The 22,863-nt window shown below is 43.1% G+C and overlaps 1 protein-coding gene across 4 annotated transcripts in view; it reads left to right on the top strand.

Annotated features, from left to right (window-relative positions):
• The first annotated feature begins 1,419 nt into the window (after positions 1–1,419).
• The window catches only part of LOC111247626 (uncharacterized), a 46,063-nt gene continuing 24,619 nt past the window's right edge, over positions 1,420–22,863 (top strand). Inside the window, exons 1-9 of one of the 4 annotated variants that reach the window (XM_022798809.2) lie at positions 1,420–1,891; positions 9,694–9,988; positions 10,234–10,444; positions 10,899–11,046; positions 11,528–11,731; positions 13,017–13,217; positions 16,011–16,328; positions 17,722–17,817; positions 18,768–20,424. In XM_022798809.2, coding sequence (XP_022654544.1) covers positions 1,420–1,891; positions 9,694–9,988; positions 10,234–10,444; positions 10,899–11,046; positions 11,528–11,731; positions 13,017–13,217; positions 16,011–16,328; positions 17,722–17,817; positions 18,768–18,850 — 2,028 coding nt within the window. In that variant the 3' untranslated portion in view covers positions 18,851–20,424. Of the gene's footprint in view, positions 1,892–9,693; positions 9,989–10,233; positions 10,445–10,898; positions 11,047–11,527; positions 11,732–13,016; positions 13,218–16,010; positions 16,329–17,721; positions 20,425–22,863 lie in introns of those variants that run through there. The other 3 variants (XM_086983534.1, XM_022798808.2, XM_086983533.1) reach the window with 3 other exon arrangements.

Below are 22,863 nucleotides of genomic sequence, written 5' to 3'. Positions count from 1 at the left end.
TCTGTCCAGAATCTTGGCTAGTTGGAATAGCCTGGCCTGAGTTTGGTCTTGAACCAGTCGACATCAAGACCGGTTGCTCGTCGTCGAGCCGGGCAGAATATATGCTAGGTAAGGTTCCTGACTGAGTTATAACAACGGCTGCGGCGGGAAACGTTGTACTGCTGAGCTGTTAGCAAGTGGCATCGGCTTCGGCCCGACGTGTTGGAACAATGGATGTGTCGTATTTAGCTTCCACCGCAGCTACTGCCACAGCAACTGGCTATTCCTCCAATGCTATACTGACCATCAAGTGGTAGCCACGAGAGCAGTAATACGGATATACCTGGAGTAATCGGGGTCTAGGTGCTGTGAGTTGAGTTTGGGCTATTTGCGGAAAGAGGAATGTGGCTTGTTTTGCAATGCCTAGTTTCAGCTGTATAGGTTGGGCGTCTGTTAATAAAGGTCTGGGAAAAAGTAGTAGCAGTAGAGCTGCATGCAGACGCATTTGTGGCTGTACTAGTGGTGGTGGCGGCGAACGAGAAGACTATGAGCTTAACACCTGCGCGAATTAGCTCCATCTAGGGAAGTATGTTCATGGCTGTTTGTTGACCTGTGTGTATAAACCACGACGCGAAGGAGGATACAGACGAGAAGCGCCCTTCAAATAGAGATAACGTTAGTATGAATCTTGTGGTAGCCAAGTCGATATATTCGCAGTGGAGGGGCAACTGGCGAATAGGTGAGAAACAACGAAGAACGAAAAAGTATAGGGTAAAGGGGACGAAGCGCGGAGACGCTTGCTTCGGTGTAACGAAGATGGCCGTTTAGCCTTATGAATTATAGTAACGACTGTTGAGTGGCTATAGAACGGCTGACAATTAAACTGTAATAAAATGATTAGATAAAACAAAGACAGAGTAGCAGTGGCTGCGCATAGCCATCGGAATGTAAGCGGCAAACTTGGCTTCGGTTTGAGAAGGCTGGCGCGGATAACTGTCGTAGTAATTATGAGCTTTTGAAAAAGTAGCGATGTACATACTGATGCAGCAGTATGTGCACTGAAAGTGGCGTTTGTTTATTCGGTACGTCTAGTTATGACAAATATGTTCTGACGAAGACTCCAGCAGAACTTGAATATATAAAAACGTACAAGGACTCCCCTCGAGCGCTTCTATCTCTTCGTCCCTTGGAATATGTGGACGGTGTATATTATTTTACTAATTAAATAGTCATAAGAAATTTGTGTAGACATCAACAAAAGCCAAGCGTATTTTAGATGCTTAGACATTCGCAGGCCATAATTATAAATTGTATTGTTTTATAATGTGTCCTTAAATAATGACTTAAGTAGCCAAACGAAATGATTTTCACTCTAGTCTTTTTTCCATTTTTTTTTTAATTTTCAGGCTGTTTATTTGTCAAGGGACCAACGAGTCGACGATGGACGGCTGCTCGCCCGGGGGCGTGAGGAGCGCTTACTCCATGGGCCTACCTTCACCCCTTTCGAAAAGGTTGAAAGGTGGGAGTACCAGGAGGTCTAACGTTTCTTTCCGTTCTTCTCCGTTGTCATTCATTTATAAACAACAAAGCCACGAGTTTCGCATTCGCTGTGGCAGCAGCCATAATGATCATTACCATCATTGCTACAGCCACCGCGACGACCTGTCGTCTTCACGACCGTCACGCTCATTGCTTATCGACAGCGATGCGGCCCACGGTCAATGGTTTTCGCTATTTTATGCTGCTGCCGGTGTCGCTGTAGACAACGACGACGACGTTTCAAACCCCTATCTGCACGTCTTCCAACACAACTGTAGGCGCCGTCGGCCAACCATGATCTATGCGCTGCTCGCAGCCGCTTTCCTACTAGCTGCTCTATTCGGTCCTTCCATTGCCTATGGAAGCAACGTTCGTAAGTTTCACATGATAATACTTTCGATAAGTACTTTACATTATATAAATGTATATACGTATCTATAAAATTTACTAGCCCAATGTGTATGTGCTTATAGAATGATACAAATACAATTAGTACACAGATGTCTGTGCGGGCTTGTGGTCTGGATACAATTAATAACGATAATACAGCCCAAAACGACAGAAATTATATGGACGGCTATAAAGTATTAGATTTTTATAGTTTTATCGCAATTGTCACTTAGACGCTTGTCAAAAATAATAGAAAAAAAAAAAATAAAATTGTATGTACACCATCCAACCTCAGCAAGTGAAAGTCTACGTTATACATAAACTTCTTTTATCAGCTTTTCTAACATTTGGTAAGTAAATTCTAACCTTTTTTTCCAAATAGCCATTGATGGTCGACACGTAGCCATAATAAATTTCGCAAAGAATACGTTGTCGTTACCTTTAATAGTGTATTATCATTCACAGCATTAGACGTGTCGATCTTTCGGTGTGTTACTGTGCTGTTGGGCACAAGCCAATTGTATTACGGCTACCACAGAACAGGAAACAATATCCAATCAAACCACAGTGGCCAGTCGAATGGTACAAGTATATTCGTGCGTTGGTCTATGTGTACAGGGACGGTGTTTACCTAGTGATTGTGGCCGATTGCTATGAACGTATACTGTTCTGTCAACTGATAGAGTGGTAGTAGTAACACTAGCTACAGCCCTGCGCTGTTTGGTTTCTGGGTTCCTGAGGCAGTTGCCACCCTGTCCGTCTTTCGTCTGTGCGATCACGGGGTTGGCTCAACGCTCGCTGGTGTGGTCTCCAGTAACATCTAGGGGCGTAGACAAGATAGCTCCATCTCATTATTGCGTTAAGAAGGACTAGACTCGAGAACTGCTGCAATCTGAGGATACCGAAAGATGGCGGACAATAGTTTGTAATCGTTCTTTGTAAAGCCGGAACGATAGTCTCCTGGCAATCAAATCGACGATTGGGCCGACTCTTCAAGGCTATATCCAACGCCAACGCATAAGTCCCTCATCTATTGCTTCTGTTACCTCGAACCGGCCATCATCTTCGTTATCGTCATCATCGTACATTTTCTATTTCAGCGTTGCCTTTCTCCTCGCCACTTCGATCGAGATCACGTATGCCAAGTCAATCGATATTAAGATGTGATATGCTGGCGCAGTAACATGTTGCTCAGAAGTGCGAAGGTGGAGCAGAAAAGACAAACCGCCAAAGAGCTACAAAAAAATAGGGCACAAAATAAACGGCCCTAGCGATTGGACCATCTCGCAGGCCATCGCATTGGCCATCCGGCTGTTTCTCTTATTGTTTATGATTTTCGAACTCTCGCCTTACATTTTATGGAACGGCACGTGTAGAGATGCTACATAAGAATATTCGAGATGATATGTATATATATATATATATATATATATATATATATATATAAGGAAGTATAAACTACTACAGTACATGAGCGTGCAATTTGATAGAAGAAGATCAAAGAAGTGCGTAAGCAATAACCAATCATGAATATGAGCCTCATAAATACCACTGGCGAGTCCCAGAATTTCCAACTATGTTCCTGAACACGCATTACTTTATTACGGTTGTATGGACGATTGTCGGTACGCTGAATGGAAACATAGCAATATAACATTATTGTCTATATAATTGCTCAGTTGGATAGACGTAAAAAGCATTTTACCTGGAAAAGTCTTCAATCAAAAGATTTTAATAAAATATTATATAGGCAAGGGAAACAGGTAATGCTGCTTTGTGCAGTCTTCGACCGCGTAGAGTAATACTATAATAACTGGATTGAGTTTATCTTGTATTCAAGCAAACGTTGCATCTACCCATACTTGGAGCATTACGAAATTTCAAGAAAGACGCGAGTCGCTTACTCATAACGATGATACGCTCTTTTATTAGTTGTTCTTTGTGGATTCCGTTATTGCAGCTCATCTGATCTGAACAGAACTTGTCGCAGAGGGAAAGAAAGAAATTGTGCTTCACGTCCAACTAGTACCCACGATACGTTAGATTTGTTGAGCGTCAACACAACGAACGTAATGATCTCCTATGCACGTACGCTACCTGTTCTGTGGAATCCATTTAGACGGATAGAATATCAGTAGAGCACGTGCCTAAGACAACATACGGATATAAAATGTCTCCGGCATTCCGTACGTATTGTGTGCAATATCAGTCACTGAAACAATATTTCACTTACCACCACTCTTTCTGCGTTCTTGCGCAGCTACTGGCGCTAGCGATATTCTGTAATGTACGAGCAAACTGAAAAGCATGGTCTCACCTCATCAACCCTGGTGTCAGCTCGTTACCTGGCTACCGCCGCTGCCGTCGTTGTGCGAACCTGGCATCGGATAAGTCACCATAGAATATGGTGACGCTAGTATTTCTCCTCGTGGTGCACTTGGCTTTTGTTTACTGTTCAATTCTCTGAAGTGTACTTCTCGATAATACGTCACTCGTAGCAGTAGCTTGTCGCGTGAAAAGACCGCACCTACTACTGCACAGTGTTCAACGCCTAACTTTGCGATCTCCCCTGCGGTTTAAATCAGACGAACACGCCATAAGTCTGTACACCTCGGGCCCGGTAGCAGTTACCTCGGTCGGAGTCGAGTCATTGTTATGCCTCCCTGATGCGCGAAAAGCAACTTGTCTGTTGGCCGTCGATCAACCTGTAGTTGCCTGACTTCCCATCATATAGAGGGTTGTGTCTCATAGCTTTTAGTAATAATACCAGTAGTAGCTCACAGTCCCCGTGGTAAAATTAGTTAAACTATAGGTGAAAGGAGAGGGCAGTTGCTTTGGAAAGGATTATGACAGGGCTAGCTAGAGATCTGTGTCAGTTTAGCCTGCTAAGCCGGAAGTTTTCGCTCTAGGCCCACTATCATGAACTAGGTAACTGACGAGTCTGTACATGACGAGATTTCGGAAGTGCGTCTACATTCGCTCCCTTGCATGGTTTGTATATATAACCAGACAATGCAACACCGATAGGGGCAACACTCTGCGACCAACAGTCGCAGCACTAGCACGAGCGAGAAAAGACAAGAAGGGGAAAGGGGCTGGCAGAAGTGTGAACAGAACGGGAGACGTGTTTCTGGTTTGGTTATAAAAAAAAAAAAGAGAAACACTCATAGAGAAAACGTAAGTGTAAACACAGAAAGTCCTGCCACTGCTAACAAAGTAGCGCTAATGCTACGACATTTCTGTATGTGCCTAACCATCAGCTATGAGCGGTGACAGCGGGTAGGACGGCTGGCGTGTTGTGACGACGCCAGCAGTCAATAACGATAACATTGCAAGCAACACTCTTACTTTTTCGAAGGGGAACAATGGCTCTCCATTAATTACATCGGCGGCGATGGTGGCAGCAATAGCGGAGGCGGCGGACAGCAGCGGTAGCTGTGCTGTACTCCTTCCTTCATCAACCCTTCCCTTTCCCTTGCGTGACTCTCGTAATCGCTCACTGCCGACCCGATCAGCCGCTGATTTGGCTTGCTTCAACATTCATTCAGCGCTAGCGGCAAAAAGCTTCAATACGGATGCAACAGTTGGACTAGTGTTTGAGTATACACAAAGAGATCTTTGCGTAAAACGATATATTTAGTACCAAACAGTGCGTTATCAATTGCGATTGTTTTTTTTTGTCAGCTACTTCCGATAAGCGCAACGGTGGCTGACACTGGCCATCGAGGTGCACACCATCATTTCAACAATACTGCACAAGCCACTTTAGACCTTGCCCCTTGAGACTCTTCAAACGCAGAAGTCTAAAATTCCAACATTTATTACGGATCATTTTTTAAATGCAACAGCAATAGGTCAGTTTGATCAGTTCCTCCTGCATTAGCACTATATATGTATATATAGGCACAAAAATGCTATTTATTCGACCTGCACCTCGTCTGTATATAGCGACGGAAATAGTTATGATTACTAGTACGGGCTGTAATATTATGTCGCGCCAACCACGAACTTACGGCTAGTAGTACCGTACGTGCTTTCGATTTATCCTTAGAGGTCTCGTCGGCACGCTGTGATTTCCGCTTGAGTCGTCCCACGTTTGTTGTAAAAATGTCCCCTGATTGCGCCTCAACACTGACGAGTTATTCTGCGATACCTGCTCGAACTGAAATTTCACTTCGGCTCCTGACATTGCGTTTGCTAATGCACACGCATGTTTACCTCAACACCTTCCGCAATCGTCGAGCTAAGAAATCGTAGCTTTGGTGGCGACTACCTCTACATTAAAGGACTTCAGTACGGACCTCAGCCTTGCAGCTGACTACTTCGTTCTTCGTTACCCTCTCGGCTTCAACGATCTGCTCTCCGCTCGCTGGCGCCAATTACAGTGATGACGCAAATGCTATTAATTTGAGCAACACCTCATTTTTTTAGCGGTAGCGATAGGAATTCCTGAAATTATATACAGTCCGTACTAATGTACACATATATTCATACAGGTTGTGTGATGTATCTTGTTGATGAGACCCCTGGCTTCCTTCAGCCAGAAGCTTGACCGTTCAAGCCTTCACGTCAACAAAAGCTAAGAAGCTTTAACATCTGTGAATGGCTTTCTGAACAAAAATGATTTTTTGCACTTAGTGAATTCCTTAGCATAGTAATAGGGATAGAAAGCAGGGAGCACAGTTTTCTAAGTCTGAGGCAGGTGTTAGTTGAGGCTTATATTAGGTAGGCCTACAGTAGGCTTCAATTGTGGAAGCGGAGGGTATAGCAAGTAAAAGAAGGCTGTACAGAGCACGGTGGATGTAGCGTGGTGGGAATGACGCCATGTGCTTGCTGTTCCTTCCATTCTGTATTCGTCGACCCGCCCCGATCGTTCGTTCTTGCAGTAGCCTTGAAACACGAACGCGTGCGTCAATGAGAACATCAAAGAGAGATTAGGAAACGAGAAAGTACCTGGGCAGAAGTGACCGCGGTAGCCCGGCACGTCTGCGCACAAACAATTGCACCAATCGTAACGGAGATGATGCCGTCTCGTTTGTAACTGCTAGCGCCACGGGCACCAGCAGTTACAAACGAGACGGCAACCAACTCAACACAAGCGTAGTGGCATGACGAGCAATCGTGACAGGTCAGTCATAATTTCACGCATTTGCGATACGGCTAGAGCCGGAAATGGCCGGGCCGATGGGTTGGAATGGCGGTAAGGCAAGAATATAGCGATAGAAAATGTGGGGTATCTAGGTAGAGAGTAATCTAGATAGTGATAATCGTTCAGGGGCGACATTACACTCCCGTAAAAGTTGTACTTATTTTAACCTGTAGAACAAGATACGGCATAGTTTGTAAGCCATTAAAAAAAACTGTTACGTAAGACGAGACGAGAAAAGAAAACGAACTTTCCACGAAGCTATCGTGGAAAGGTGATACATAAGGTGGCGATTACAGGAGTTCCGTACGAGACCGAACAGCAGCACCGCTGTAAAAGCAGTCGCAACAGCGGAACGAGCCAAAGACGTCAAGCCGGCTGCAATTTATGTGAGCTTATTTCTAACCGATCCCTTTATCTGAAAGGATAAGATCTATTGTTAGCCGTCGTAAAAAAAGTGAGAGCACCAGCAGTCAATATTGGATTGCATTGATCGCCTAATTTCCCTGAAGTGGAAAACAACAAAGGACGATAAAGCAGCGCAAACGAACACTCGGATTGCCAGCTAAGCCTTCGAACTTGCGAAAACATGTACCTAGAGATTAATATAATAGAGCCCGACAGACGCGACCAACAGGAGTGGTCACGAACGATGTTGGGCAGAAGAGAAAGAAGGTCGCTATCATCTAGATACCGGGGTGTTTTTCACTAAGGACCCAGTGGGTATCTACTCTATCATTACTTCAATTGCACTGAGTATTAGATGCAAGGCGGGATAAAGTCAACCAGACAAACTATCTCTAGGCGACGTTAATCATAATAACAGACCTGCAATTTTACAATCAAATATATTTTCCCAGAATAGTAACATGACTAGCCTTACAGAGATCGTTGGATTTAGCACCACCACCACCAGCACGTACAGACGGGTTCACTGCCGCGTTGTGCGTCTTGCGTGACCTGCACGTTTCAGCGAATCACCGTATTACTACTGCAAGGCATTGCTTTGCTGCATTTTACTGAAGCTATTCGGTTTGTTACCAGAAGTGCATGGTTCGCGTTACACTGGATTTCTTGTTTTTACAACTTTATATCAATAAATTAGTATAGTCGTTCTATGCAGGAAATGTGAGCTTGTGTCTGACGCGGTAATTTTTTACTCTAAGAGAACTAGCGGCCTATTCTAGTCATTAAGACGCGGTTAACTATACGCACTCTAAACGGTAGCGCTTAATGCCAAAAGGACTAGAACTAGATTTTCGGGGCCGAGATTTAACGCCCCAATATAGTAGCGTAATGCTGCCGTTGATTATTCTTCACTGTTAGAAAGGCGTCTATTGTAAAGCTGACAATATTAATGCAAACTGAATTATTTCAATTAACACTCCTGAATTTTGCAAGTTCACATCATTTCAAAATGATGAGAACAATAAAGCGGTCGGCGCTTTTTTTTTTATTACTAAATTAAGTTAAAAGCATGAACTATTTTTGCTTCCGTACTGTAAACACAATGAAACCGGCACAAGTATTCTATTGGCGGCGCTCGGTAGGGCTGTAAAAGCACGCCCGATCATCGGACACCGTTGTTCCATAATATTATTATAGACAAATCGGGATCCGCACAGGAAAAGCTCTAATAACTTATGGTTTCTTTAAAGGGATCTTTAAAGGGAACAGACCTGCCCGTTCACCTGTCAAGATATAGGAGCTAAGTTGGGTTGACGTACCTTTAATTAAACTAGGATAGATTTCTAAATCCTCCATTTAACTCCTACGCAAAAAATATGAGATAGTCAATCAACGTAACACTATCTTGTATATCGTGTCTACACGTATTTGAGGAATACGGACATTATATTGATGTTATAAATTGGCTCAAGCAACACAACTCTACACATGATCACCCCCTGCATGTTTACACGAGGCATACAAAATAATATTATCAGGTGGCTGAGCGATTAAGCCCCGCTAACCTATTGTCATTCATGGCAAAATAGATGCAGTCGAAAATCAGCTAAAGTAGAAACTCACAAATACAGTCTCATAGATAATATCTTACTGCCCAAAAAGTATGAAGATAAACGCTAGGCATTGTAAGGGTCTACACGTTAACATGTAAAGCTTTGCTCTTACACAGAGTAAAACTGTGAAGTTATTCCCTACAGATAAAAGTTACACTTTCGATGTTTATTCGATTTGGGAATTTGCCGCACTCCAACTAGGTCGAATGGGTCTTGTCGAACTTGAAACTTTAAGTTAACTTCGCTTCGGACCAACATCGTGAAGCACAGGCAGGTTTTTAAGTTAAAATATACATCCTTATTACGCTAAGTACGGCAAAGGCATAGCGAAAATGATTATCTCGTGCAATTCCTTACCAAAGAAAAAATATACTAGGGATTAATTATTATTAGCTTGGCTTCGACTAATTTGGGTATGCTTTAGGTAAAGTCCATTAAGGGTAGTGGTTGTGCTAGATGGTTCTAAAAGAATAAATCAATAATAATTAAACAATAGATCTTCCATATTTTCCATTCTATAATATCTCTAAGGGTAATCGAATTAAATTAATTTTAGCCTAGGTAGCAGAAGGGTCAACTACACTGATCCTATATGGTCAACTTGTTGATGAATTTCAGCCAAGTTCTTCACGCACCTGAAAACCATGCAGAAATCAGTGTGTGACGGTGACATGTTACACATAAAATGCCCTCGCAACACGTCGATCACGTTTAACATGGTATTCTACGGACGCAACGCTTCCTACAGCAGAACGTGTCCAGGTGGAGCTAGCCAGGGAAGCAGCGGTGGAGGCCGTGGTAGCCAGAACCCGGCAGATGAAACCACCTGTATCTGGAAAGGCGCGCTACCTCTGCTCGTGGAAGCTTGCAAGAATCAACAGGAATGCAAGGTCAATCCTCATAAAGAGTTCAGGTAAAAATCACTCTTCGCTACCTAATACGGACGACCATGAGTGAACCTGTCCCAGAATTGTAGCAAACTTTGAGTTGTTATCATTAGATGTCACACACATTCTACTTCGTAGACAGTGTGTCAATTGAAATCCGAATGTAGTATTTTTTTACAGATGGCACTGCGTATAGACAGACGAGCTTTACTTATGCTTTACTCTACTTATGCCATATTATATATGGCGTTATTGTGTTCTTCGTCCACAGACAGCGGGATCCGTGCCCTCACATTAAGAAGGTGACCGATGTGACCTACCAATGTCGGCCAAATCTTTTCCTGTACAAAACGGTCTGCCAGGGCGAGAAAATGCTGCTGAAGTGTCAGGGCAAACAACGAAGACTGCTCGTCTTCTCAGCCTTCTTTGGAGCGACAAAACTAGGCGTGCCCGAGTGCCACCAGCGAGACGATATCGCTAAAGTGAGTGCCGTTCTTTATCTATTCTACCCTACTGGTAGGTTACTAACTGTCGTATCAGTCGTATTCATTGACAATGTATGTTGAAAAACGTGTTCTGCTCGCTTGTTGTGGTGCAATGTTTAATTCCTTGGGAACTAAGTTGTGTATGAACGTTTGAGCACTGATAGCAATTGACATTCGGCACTCCAAGTGGATCTGCTCTGTAATATGTATATGTAAACATAATCTCCTATCTAAGAATCGAGGAAAAAGTTTTTACCTGACGTAACTTATGGACTTTTTAAAATAAGCCGTCTCAGTACATTGTTGGATATTATCCACATAGGTCACAGAATGATGCAGAAGATGCTAAAGAAAGCAAACACGAAAACAACATTACAATAACGCAAAAATAGCTAGAATCCTACGAATCATCGCTTAGACTAAAGGACGATCCTTCCGTTGTGGGCTGCAGGAATGCAACGCGATTGGCGCAACCGATGCGATGATCGCGGAGTGCCAGGGACGGAGGAGGTGCCAGCTGAGCGCGAGCCACGAGCGTTTCGGCAGGATCTTGTGCGCTAAGCAGGCTGCCGTTTTCCTACGCGTCGTATATACATGCGGTTAGTACGACTGCTCGCATCAATCAGATTGGGTATGAATCAATCAATTGCCTAACAACGTCAATATCGTTATCTTATGTTTCGCCGTATTTTGGTAACGTACCGCTTATCACAACTAACAGTGCCTTTCTCACTTCGTTTCCTGATAAAAGTAAGGGTACAGTGAAGATTATTACGCCGATCTTCGGCCATTAAGCCTTTTTTAATTTACTACCTTTTCATTCAAACTGAGTAACTGCTTAACACGAAATATTGCTCGGAAAAATAGTTTGATAAATAAATGGAACAGGATTTACGAATTCAGAGAGCGTATTTGTTTCAGCTTGAAAGAACAGCTTCGTCACGGCTCACGGAAAAAATCCGTAGCTGGCTCATAGCAGTCTGATTGCAACACATCTGGTTTTTGAGCTACATTTGACTACAAGTCGCTAAGGGCGTATCATAAATAGGCTCCCCTTTCTTCTCGTTTTACCATTCCTAGTATCTCGAGACATCCTAAAGGAGTACGACAACGACGACGAAGATTTCGCGACGGATGATTTCATAATGTCGTCATCATCCTCCTCGTCGCCGTCCACCTCCTTGATGTCTATATCTGAAAATTTCTTATCGACTTCACCACCCTATCCGTCGAACCAGTTTACCACGGACAGACCGAGAACGCCGTTCAATAAGTACACTGAAGGTGAGTCGGACAAGCGTTAGTAATTTATCTATAATTAGCGTATAAAACATTGAGTCTTGACTTCAAAAGCGAGGAAGTCATCTACAACATATAGCTGACGACACATATGTGCACGTACAAAAATGGGTCTATTTTTATAGTGTTCGCCAGTCGCGTTCAGTGGCGTAGAAACTTTTTTCTTTCATACGAAACATCTGCAGTAAGCGGGTATTATTGTCCAGAAAGGCTGTTTTTACGATTGCGATTCGACTTGATAGAAAATTTACCATTGAGCATTTACTACCATCTACCTATCTAACAAAATCTACAAGATAATAATGCAGGATACAATCAGCCACGATGTAGAAACCGCAGCATCTGAACTGAGTCTAGGTATTGTTTGTAAACTGACGAGATGTATTTTTTAAAAATCTGTCACAAATACTTTGTTAGAAGGCCACTGTAAGCCTATAAATATCTGAATCTGAATCTACGAAATTAATATCACCCGTGAATGAAAATACCGAACTGCGTCCCTCTCCAGTGTTGGGTATCTTGCCGAAGCAGGCAATCACAGCTGTCAATACGTGTAGCATAGCGGACACGGCCAGCTATTGCTCTGCTTCTGTTTGCATTAGCTAGAGTAAAAATAGATATACGAATCTAGATGTTTATCCAATGGCTGGGTCCTTTTGCTTTAAAGAATTTCTTCAATGCGAGCTCTACATACTAGTTAGACTAGTCCCTTGAGTGCATAACTCACGGACGATTTACAATGCATATGTAAACTGAAGTGTTCCTTCCTCATTTTGCGTGCTCGTGCCCATCTAGTGGTACAGCAAATAGTCACTTTTGATATCTTCAAGGGTATATAGCTCAGCATTTCCCTGATGGCAAATGGAGGCGTTTAATCGTGCACGGCCACCTCTTTTCGTCGAACTAGATTGCTCAGATCTGCTCAAAAGGCCGATCAGAAAACAACTGTATGTTCATGAGTATGCTTTAAATATAAAATCAGTTAATAACGCATGCGGTATCACAGCGCTCGTGCCGCGGACGTGATTCAAACAATTAACGCTGTCGTTTGCAGTTTATCGCAAACTATTCAATCAATAAGTTTTAGCCAATGGACAACTTCTTTAATTAGAGCATATTGAGGATAGCTAACGTATGGTATTCTTTGTTTTTTTTTTCGTTAAAAGAAAAAAGCACTGGTCCATAATTTAAACAAATAAGGGAGCGGAGTTTTTTAAAGAAAAAAGATACCGACAGCATAATCATTTTTTTTTTACTAATTGATCGACAGGTGGTAACCATGGTTCTAATAGCGGTCGGGGAAATGGTTCGGGGTATCGTCATGGACCGCTACAAGTTAGTACCGGTGGTATGGGGTTACAAGAAAGGGAGCCTCTGGGAGGCACCCCGCCTTCCATTATCTATAATGTACCCAAGCCTGGTTCTGCTGGAGACACAGTTAGACTACATGAAGTCATCGATGGATCATCGGGTGAGTTACCCATAGGAATAAATCCTCATTAGAGGAATAACTCGTTTCCGTTTTAACGGCACGGTGTTCGTATGCGTTAATATTAAGATGAAAATTCCTCCCTCTCTATGACCAGGTCGCACACTTGATTACAGACATTGGCAGTGCATGTACTATAGCATTTAGAAGGGATAGTGAAACGTTGTTTATCAAAAATATAACCATTTTTTTTATAAACAAATACATTAATAACAGTCTCAGGTATCGTACATGTAGGACGCTCGCAAGATTCAGTCGAAGACTTAGAGACAAACGTCTAATTAATCTATTATCCTACCCAACGGAACTACTATAATTGGTATCGCTGTTCTGTGAAAGTACCATATTCCAATCTCGCATAGTCGATCATCAAGATTGAGTACCGCCGCCTTTTAGTTTGCGTTCAATAAGATTTTCTCTCATCCAGGACTAAAATACCTCTAGCACTCGTCGTTCCGTAGTGACATGTCATTGATTTATTCTCCTAACTGAATCATTCTCTGCTATTTCTACTTTAGTTTTTTCCTCGTTTCTCTCAGTGAGGCTCATGTTCTCAATAGGCCCACCACATCTACCACTTTCACGAAAGCGTCTCAGTTCGCCTAAAGCTGTCGCTACTTTGTCTAGTTGACTCTAATGGGTCTCCTGTGAAAGTCGAGTAACGTTATAGATCTGCCACGGTAGAATAGAAGTAGATACGCCTTAGGGAAAGCAGCGAAGGCGACGCTTTCTGACTGATACCTTCTAGCACCAGTTGGCTCGCTCTTTCGATCGGCAGCTTTCTGATCTGTCCCCTCGAGAGACGCACGGCCAGTGTTCTCCCCGATCCCTGCTTCATGGAGCGAACATAATAATCAGCCTTGCCTTACTGCCCCTTTTCTCCCAATAGCGAGCGTTTCTGCTACATCTGCAATGGAGCCATTGTAAGTGGTCATGATGGCGGTTCGCGCACAAGTGTTAAATGTAGCGGCGTAGTCTTCTGGCTAACAGGAATAGTAGAAGCAGCAGCAGCAGCAGTAGTATATCTACAATGACTGGACGTTAAGTTAAGTGTCAATTGCCTGGCCTATGTTCGTTTGTCTCATCTCCTTGATAAAATCTGGCTCCTCCCCGATTGTCTGCTTCGGCTTCAGACAGCGTGAGGTTGATGCGAAAAGGATGGAATGGTTTGAAGCGCTATAGACGGTACGTGGAATAGAAGCAAGGAAACGACGACGTTAATGCCGCTGACGACGACAATGGCAAGGCACAAAAAGCGAATCTGTCGGGTTTTATTGAGAGCTGGGTAATTTATTGCTTCTCGAAGCAGAAGAGACGCAACCTGCGACTGGTCAGGGAGCAACCTGCTCGGGAGGGCCAAAAGAGGCAAGCTGTACTAATACCTAAAGAAGATAGAAAGCTAGTCCGCCAGAGCTGGTTGACGCTGATCTCAGCTCCTTCTATTTCCCTCTCACTCTGAAACCCTGACATACACGCCGACCTATTTAGCCAGCTTGCTTTTCATGAAGCAGACTCTCCCGTTTAAGTCAATGTTTGGAGAGCCTCATCCATGCTACCTCAACCATTTTTACACTGTTGGTCAGTCATATCTGAGTATTGCAAAAAGGGGCGTCATAGCCGAATAGCAGTGAATGTCGCAGTACAAAAAGGACAAGCTAGATTGCATTTTGGTTATAAGTACGTCATTGATATTGTTACTCGTAGGGGAGTGTTCAATGAATGCTCTGTGTCAGCTGATAGTTTGCTTATGTCGAAACTGTTGGAAGCTGGTGTGAAACGACAGAGCTGAAAGGAACCGAAAATATACGATGTAAAGAGCTATGGAAAGGGAGAAAAACACAAGAAGAGGCTGTCCAAGAGGGCGTTTGTTTCCATATTGATGTATCGGTGTGGCTGATATCATCAGGCTGTAGAGCGCGATATTGGCTTTGGCCCCGAGGCAGGGCAAACACGGTTAGGCCGGCTCAGCCTCGCTTTTCCTCTTGCTGATCGAGAAGATGAAAGGCAACCTATTTTTGAGATTCCACCGCGCCACGCCTCATACCGCACGAATATTTAGAACGGGGGGTGATCTGTAGTTCGTTCTTTTTACGTGCGGTCCCTAATCTCTAAGGTGCTACACTTAAAGGGAAGAAATTATCACTGGGAAATACGATCTGCTCTGAAAAAATGCTGCCTGCTATTGCTAGCATGATCCCAGCGGGTAACAACAGGAAGCGTCTAGTACAGTAAGTCGATTTACGCTGTCTGCCAATTGATTTGTCAATCACATTTTGGTTTTTTCGTTTTTTTTTTTTTGGTTGGCAGCTGGTTTTGAGAAGCCGCTAGTTTCTAAGGGTTCTTATGTCAGAGTAGTATATATAACGGTTTGCGACGCCCAATCTAATCTAAGCTATAGTAAACGTTCGCGTTATATAATATTTAGTACAATTCGTTAGCGGCAGGCGGCTACACTGTGCTTATACGTAAAACGGTTATTAGGTGTTCCAAACAAGGAAGCCAGCTCTCTAGTATTATATAATACAATGTTATGCAACTAGGTATGTTGTTATGTATACGGTGCTTCAAGATAATACTGCGTTGATGAGAGAATCAGCTTTGAAATAATGGTCTACTAGGCACACAAGCGTAATGCTGACCCAAAAATGTCGCCTCCTCAATATACTAAGTAGCCCTGTGTATACCCTGTGTGATACCTACATAATGTTACAAATTCACATACGTATTTCGATATTGCTGATAGCGTCGCTATTTTGGTATTCCATTAATCTACAGCGAATAACGGCGGTCAGCTACGGTCGTCGATGTCAAGCTCAACGGTTCGCAGTGGAAGTGTGGCCGGTGGTGGACTGTCGGACTCATCAAGTGGTAGTTCAGGAAATTCCTCGTCTGGGGGCTTACCTGGCCTCCTTGACCTGCTGTGGCGTAACATCGGTGGTGCGCCCCGACAACAGGTTATGGTGTTCGTGGGAGGAGGCGTCATTTGCGTCTGCCTCGTCGTAAGCATGGCATGTTTAATTGGATCGATCAGCCGTAGCAGGGGCCGAACAAAACAGCAGCGAAAAAAACTTGTCGTTCTCACACCAGACACTTGTGAGTAATGTGCTATATTAGCATCGATGTATTATGACGTAATTTCATTGAACTTTTTTTCAACATGTGATATCTTCGCAAGATTATTTAGGCGTATTCAACAATCTGTAGGAGATTAGCATAGCAAATTAAGCGATAGCTTTCTCACTTGCTGTTCACTATTGATTAGGATATGTAGGTGCTAATATAGGCTCAAAACAGCAATCGACTTTAGTCATTTGAGTAGCCTAATTAGGCAAAAGATATCACAAAAATGATGTTGGCAACAACTCAGACGCCTGGGTAGTAGCCTACCAAAGGGAAGCAGTGAAAAAAGACAAAGGTTAAAAAGACTAGCAAGAAGTGTTAACGAGAAATCCAACAACGTCAAGTGGGTGTTGACCGAAAAACACGCTGAAGCGTGTGGGGAGTCGGTCAAATTTACAGACTGGTGCTCTAAGGATAACAGTTACCGCAGTCTTCACTTATTTCTAGCACTGTTGGACGACCTCCTCGTATGACCTTGCTCATGATAAATGATGACCTTCTAGCTGACAAGAACACTCCTAGAGTCGAAAGAGGCCTCATGTTAATGGAGCTTACTTGAGGTCGTCTTTCTTTAGAAGCACACAGGGATGCGTGTGAAAAATGGGGAAAGACATGCTTCCCCCACTTCTAGATTATCCGTGTTGTCCATTGAACCTTCTTTTTGAGTAAATCCCCTTTGGCTTAATGATAAATATGCATTTGGTGTAGAGCTCCCGAAGCACAGATAACAATGCGATATCCTGAAAAAACTGATAAGTTTAGCTAGAAGGCGATGCCGCTTCGCAGCATTTGTTTCTAATTCGTTCGTCCAATGTGCACATATGTGACACTTAAGAAGGCAAACACTTTCATAGTGTCGTATGCTCCCATAAGGTTCGCGAAAACGAGTCGGTGACTTGGATATGTTAGGGTTTGGCATGCTTGTTCTATTTCCTTGAAGCTACCGACTTCGATATGAATACCCGCCTATAATTTAACGCATTCCTAATACCCAGCGAACGTAACTTTAGGCATTACTTTAACTAAGCTTTGGCTCCATGTACTACTTAACGCTTCATGGAAATCCAAGTTAGATGACATCATTTTTACAGAATCCCTCAGAATAGAATTGTACTGCTTATATATATATATATATATATATATATATATATATATATATATATATATATAGAGAGAGAGAGAGAGAGAGAGAGAGAGATGACTGTTATATTTTTCAAGCATTTTCTTGACTTTTTTATTGTCGCAACGTAGATAAATAGAATTGCTCATACTGTGGTATGTATTAGCTGTACCGGTGGGACTCCACTCAGATTAAAATTCGATACAGGTTTGTCATATTGTAATATACGACTAAAATTGGCTTCAGGTGAGTTCGATACGATGGGTGAGTCGTCCGATAGTTTGTCAATGGGCCATATCGCTCCGCCAACGTTAACATCAACACTTCACCGGGCGTCGCAAGGTAACATTTTGACAGGCACTTTACCACGACACCCGCCACCGCATAGCAATCCCACTGCTCATCACATGGCAGCGGGTGTGCCAGGATCAAATCCTAGTACGATAAGTCGGATACCTTCCGACACACATCCTAGAGCCCCTCAAGGCAGCTTCTACTATAGTTAGTCGTGACTGAGGCCGTGACGAGACAAGCGGTAATTATAACTATTACTACCATTAATAATAATAATAATTATTATAATACAAAAATTTAGAGATTTCTCGCAAGAGGAAGAGGCTACCCCACAAAGCACCTTTTCACGGCGGAGCAACAAATAACGGTCGATTGGATATCCCGTTGTTGGTCCAATCTTCGAAAATGAGATTTCTAGTGCAAGACAAAGGGACAGAAACGAAACAAACGAAAATCTGGTATTCTCGTAGGACTCGTTATGCCTACAACTTTTCTCGTTAGAATTCAGCCGAACCCAGTTTATCTTTTTCCCTATATTTTGATTAGCTTTGCTAGTGATGCTGATCATAGTGTGATTAATACATCAGTTATTATACTGATGATTAATGAGAGTATTGTTAGTGGTGATTATGATGAAGCCCGTTAACGCGGTGGACACTGATGACAATGTTAACGAACTGAGCTTAACGCCAGACAAACCGAGCACAGAATAGAGTACAGGACAAGACAGGACTTCGCCTGCAAGCCACAGCGGCACGGGAAAACACAAAGGTGTCTAGTATATATATATATAAAAAGCTATACAATATAGGCAAAATCTGTTTGTCTGCCTGCATGCGCGTGTGAGTGTGCGTGCGTTAGTGACTGTATCAACCTCTGGATCTGTGAGCAATAATGCCATACGACGCGCTAAGTTCTCATACGATTCGGCAAATCTACGAAAAAAAAAAAAAAAAAACCCTTTTCACGTTTGTCCTTTTTGTACGGATTATTCACAGTCCTGGAAGTGCGTGCAACGGTGCGCAAAAATTCCAAAGTTAATTGGGTTCGTCGTCGAAGACGCGAGGCCGGCTGGGGCTAAGAACTTAGTCACTGTTAACTCACCATTACGAAATTACCACTAGCCGGAAAATAAAAGTGTGACACGTGCGATTTTCATTTCGAGGTGAGAGCGGCAACTTACTACAATGGTACAACTACCAAACCTACTACTATAATAGCAGTAGGTTACCACAACCGGTTCTTCTCAACTATTGCAAGCACTGCCGTCGCTCATGACAATTACGCATGGCTTTCTTTATGGCTCGCTTTGTGAAGTGATTTTATCAGTGCACTTCATTTATGTTGTCGATGGGCACATGTGTTTAATATGAGTCGCGCGTGTAAATACGAGCCGTTTCCCCATCGTAGCGCAGTCGACCTACTAGCTTATTTGCAATCATTGTAATGACGAAACACTTTCTTGCCAGAATTTTACAATGGGACAAATATCGTGAGTATGGCGGTTCTCAACTGTGTGATCTTGTGGAGAACAGAGCTGTAATATTTTATCATGTAAAACATCACAATCCTGGTCGCAATTGTGGCCCACTTGCGAAGGGAAAATCGACGATGACACAATCACTGGTAAACAGAAACACCTTTCATAAGTAGCTTGTAGAAAAGCAGCGTATAGAGAACATGCCTCTGATGTTTCTAGCAAGGTGAAATAGGTGCGCGTGATTCAGCGATGGAAGCGCGTGCGAGACACTGAACTGTTGTTACACGCTGAACAAATCGAATCCAATCAATAACCTGATCAGTAAGTAGCAGCATAAACGCCGTAGTCGACGTAAAATTAAACATTGTTTTTTTTTGATACACGCCTGTATTTGTAAGAAGGTGAACTTCATATCGGTGATGGGATCCTTCCCAGCAGATTAAAAGGGAAAAATTGTATTATGTTGTCAGTAACCCAGCGCAAACCTTGGACACACAGCACAAATAACAGCATTAACAGCACCCGTACAATGCACTTGGGACGCACCGCCGTGCGAGCGTAAATAATAACAAACGGTGCTTCTGTAATTAGATGCATCATCTCAATGTAATATATGAATAAAGGGTGTAATCATAACTGTGAGAGTACGTACGTGCACGTTCAGCAGCAATGAGCAGTTTCGGCCTAATACTTGCCAAAGGCAGGTGAACGGGCAGGCATACATGTGTCGAGGGTTGAAAATCGAATGAGGAGGCCTATAGGGCCTGAACGTAGGTGAATTTAAACTGGAACTTATGTGTTTGTTGTATCAAGACGACAAATATCACACTGAAAACAGTATGTCGTAGAAATACAATGCGGTTCTATAAAAACAGCGCAAATGACGTCAAGAACAAACACGTCGAGAACTAAAACAAAAAAAGAATAGACTAAATGGATAAGATATAAGCAGAGCAGAGCAGAGCAGTGCAGGTTTGCAGTTGCACTCGGTACTTTTCTACTTTCACGTCACATTGAATCCATATAATAAACAATAAGTAAAAACACACATACACACACACACTGACCTGACGCTGTACATACAATACGGATGTCTAAACCAATATGTGAAAATATGGTATCACAACTAAAACTATAACTGATGATGAAGACGACAATAAACATGTTGAAACAAAGCTTTGTGTTTTTCATCCGTTGTCTAAGGAGTAAAATGGGAATCCGTATGAAGAAGACGTAGTGCTAGAAGACACTAGATCTATATATATATATATATATGTATGTAACGCAAAAAAGTTTTAGTTGTTTCAAAATTTGCCGTCTCTAGAAGGAACTTTGCTTTGTTGAACGTTCAAACTATGAATTGATACCGCAGTCAAGTCAAATAGCATTTGAAATTAATGTCTATAAACGTTTGCGATGTATCTACAGTCAGCAACACGATAGTGGGTACATTCGCAAATTGTCACCTATACAAGGCGGTGCCCCTGCTTGACGTTGACTAGAAAATTAAACAAGAAATTTTGATTATAGTTATCGTTATAGTTCGAAAGATAGGTAGTATGTACAGCAGGAAATCGTTTGTGCTCGGTGGTAAAGTGTTCATGGAGGGGTAAAAAAAAAATGTGCATTTGTTTATTTGCTTTTTGCTACTGCAGAGCTAGTTTTTCTAAAGTCTGATTTCTACAGGTAAGTAGAAATATATTCGATAGGGCAACCAAATAAAAAGGCATTGTCGACTAACGAAACATAGTGGTCTGCTTCAGCGTTTGCGCCAATCGGTTCTAGTAGAAAGATAGTCACTTCATCGCTGAATTCCCGTACGGTTTTAAGGTACGAATTGTGCGGCTGGTGTTGATGAATCTATTGATGTCACCTCTCTTTACTAGAGTATGATCCTAGAGGTTTCGTAGAACGACTCATATGAGAAAAGTTGCACGATAACTTTTCGTCTATAATTAAATTTCGGATAATTGGAAAGATTCTGCGTGCCATAAAGGAAAGTTTCCTTAAACTGACACGATATTCTATTAAGTTTGAGCAGTTTTGTTGGAAGCACTCCAACCTGTTTTGCATTATCTTAGAGATGTTAAGATGCTATAGGAGCTGCTGGACAACATAGAGGTAATTTTAAAATATAAAATACTGGTTGTCAAAACTAGAACAAAGTCATCAGATAAAGCTTGTAGTTTCTACTAAAAATGATGCGAAAAAACAGATGCTTCCATTTTTTGCCACCATCTAATGCCGAAAGGCATAATTACTTTTGGGTCATGTACGCACACAAGGAGCAACCACCATATCCCCATACAATAAACAGCTGAATGAACCACTCCAAGTAGCCATTCTGTGGCACCACCTACCAATTCCTTCAATTGAACCGCGTCTGCACTTAAGCTCCTACAGACAAACGCGTTACGCGTAAACATGGAAGCAAAAGTACACCGCCCTCACAACTACATCTTACAGAAAAGAAAACACCATCGCGTTTTCCCCTTCATCTCCCCCACCTCCAGCCATTATAAGGTCTGTACAACTGGCTAGTTGGCATTCTCATCCAGCTTTCCCCCAAACTTTGCGTAGTTCCATTAGCAACGTAGGACGACCAGAAAGTTTAGGGAAAGGTTACCATCCCAACGCAACGGCCAAAGTTTCCCTATGAAATGATAAGCTCGGGCCTTTGCGAGCCATGAGGATCGGAACGCTGTTGAATTGCTGCATTAACACAAGGCATTACGAAGGAGAAGGCCTAGGGGTAGCGGCAACAGCGACCCGTTAGCAGACCAGTTGCAGCATGCTCTGCTGCAGGTTCTAGTAGCCGCCACGGCTGTCGTTGGTTCACCCCGCATCGCCTGTGTAGTGGCTGAGTGCTGCGGCAGCGCCGTTGGACATAAAGACACCGATTGGCGAGTCTTTTTACTATGGTTCTCCTTACGGCGACCCCCTATTCCTAGTAGTGACAGGATTTGTGCGCAAAGTGTGCTGCAGGTGTTAGTGGGCTCGTTAGGGCCATTTCGAACACTGCAGTCAACGGGCCGGCTGGAAGACCGAGCAGCTAGCCATCCATTTGATCCGTTTATTCGTGCCCCTTGTGCTGACTGAAGGAGAGCGGTAGAGAATTCTTTCCGCTAGTCGGTGCCGTCGTCGGCGTGGCTGCCATTGCCATCAGCAGTGCACTCGAAAAGAAGACGTTGCAGAAGGCTCAACAAACCGTTGCAACGACCAGCGTCGATTCAAGCTAAGTAACGGCGGACGTCAGAGACAGAGAGGGAAGAGTGAATGCGTGAGATTGAAGGAGCGAGAACGATAGGCCAGCGATGGGGCACTGTACACTTTGGTTTTAGTTGGACTGATAGTAGCAGTGGCGATGGAGCTGACTCGGACGCCTTGCCCAAACGACCGCCAGTTAGCAACGTAGCGCCAACAACTTATTACGTGAGCGTGCTAGCTAGTGATGTACATATATATACACATACACATGTATCTATTTGTGGTCTGAGAAGCCGATTGGGCCATCGCGACCATCGGTGGGCTTCGTAGGGTTGTCGGTCCTGTAATGACTCTTTCTCCTATTTGTAATGAAGGGCTTCTCTCCATCCATTGGTCGTTGCCTCTGG

Source organism: Varroa destructor, unplaced genomic scaffold (assembly GCF_002443255.2).
Source record: "Varroa destructor unplaced genomic scaffold, Vdes_3.0 BEIS01000003.1, whole genome shotgun sequence".
Lineage (NCBI taxonomy): Eukaryota > Metazoa > Arthropoda > Arachnida > Mesostigmata > Varroidae > Varroa > Varroa destructor.
Note: the sequence above shows the minus strand (reverse complement) of the source record. Positions and strands in the feature narration are given on the sequence as shown.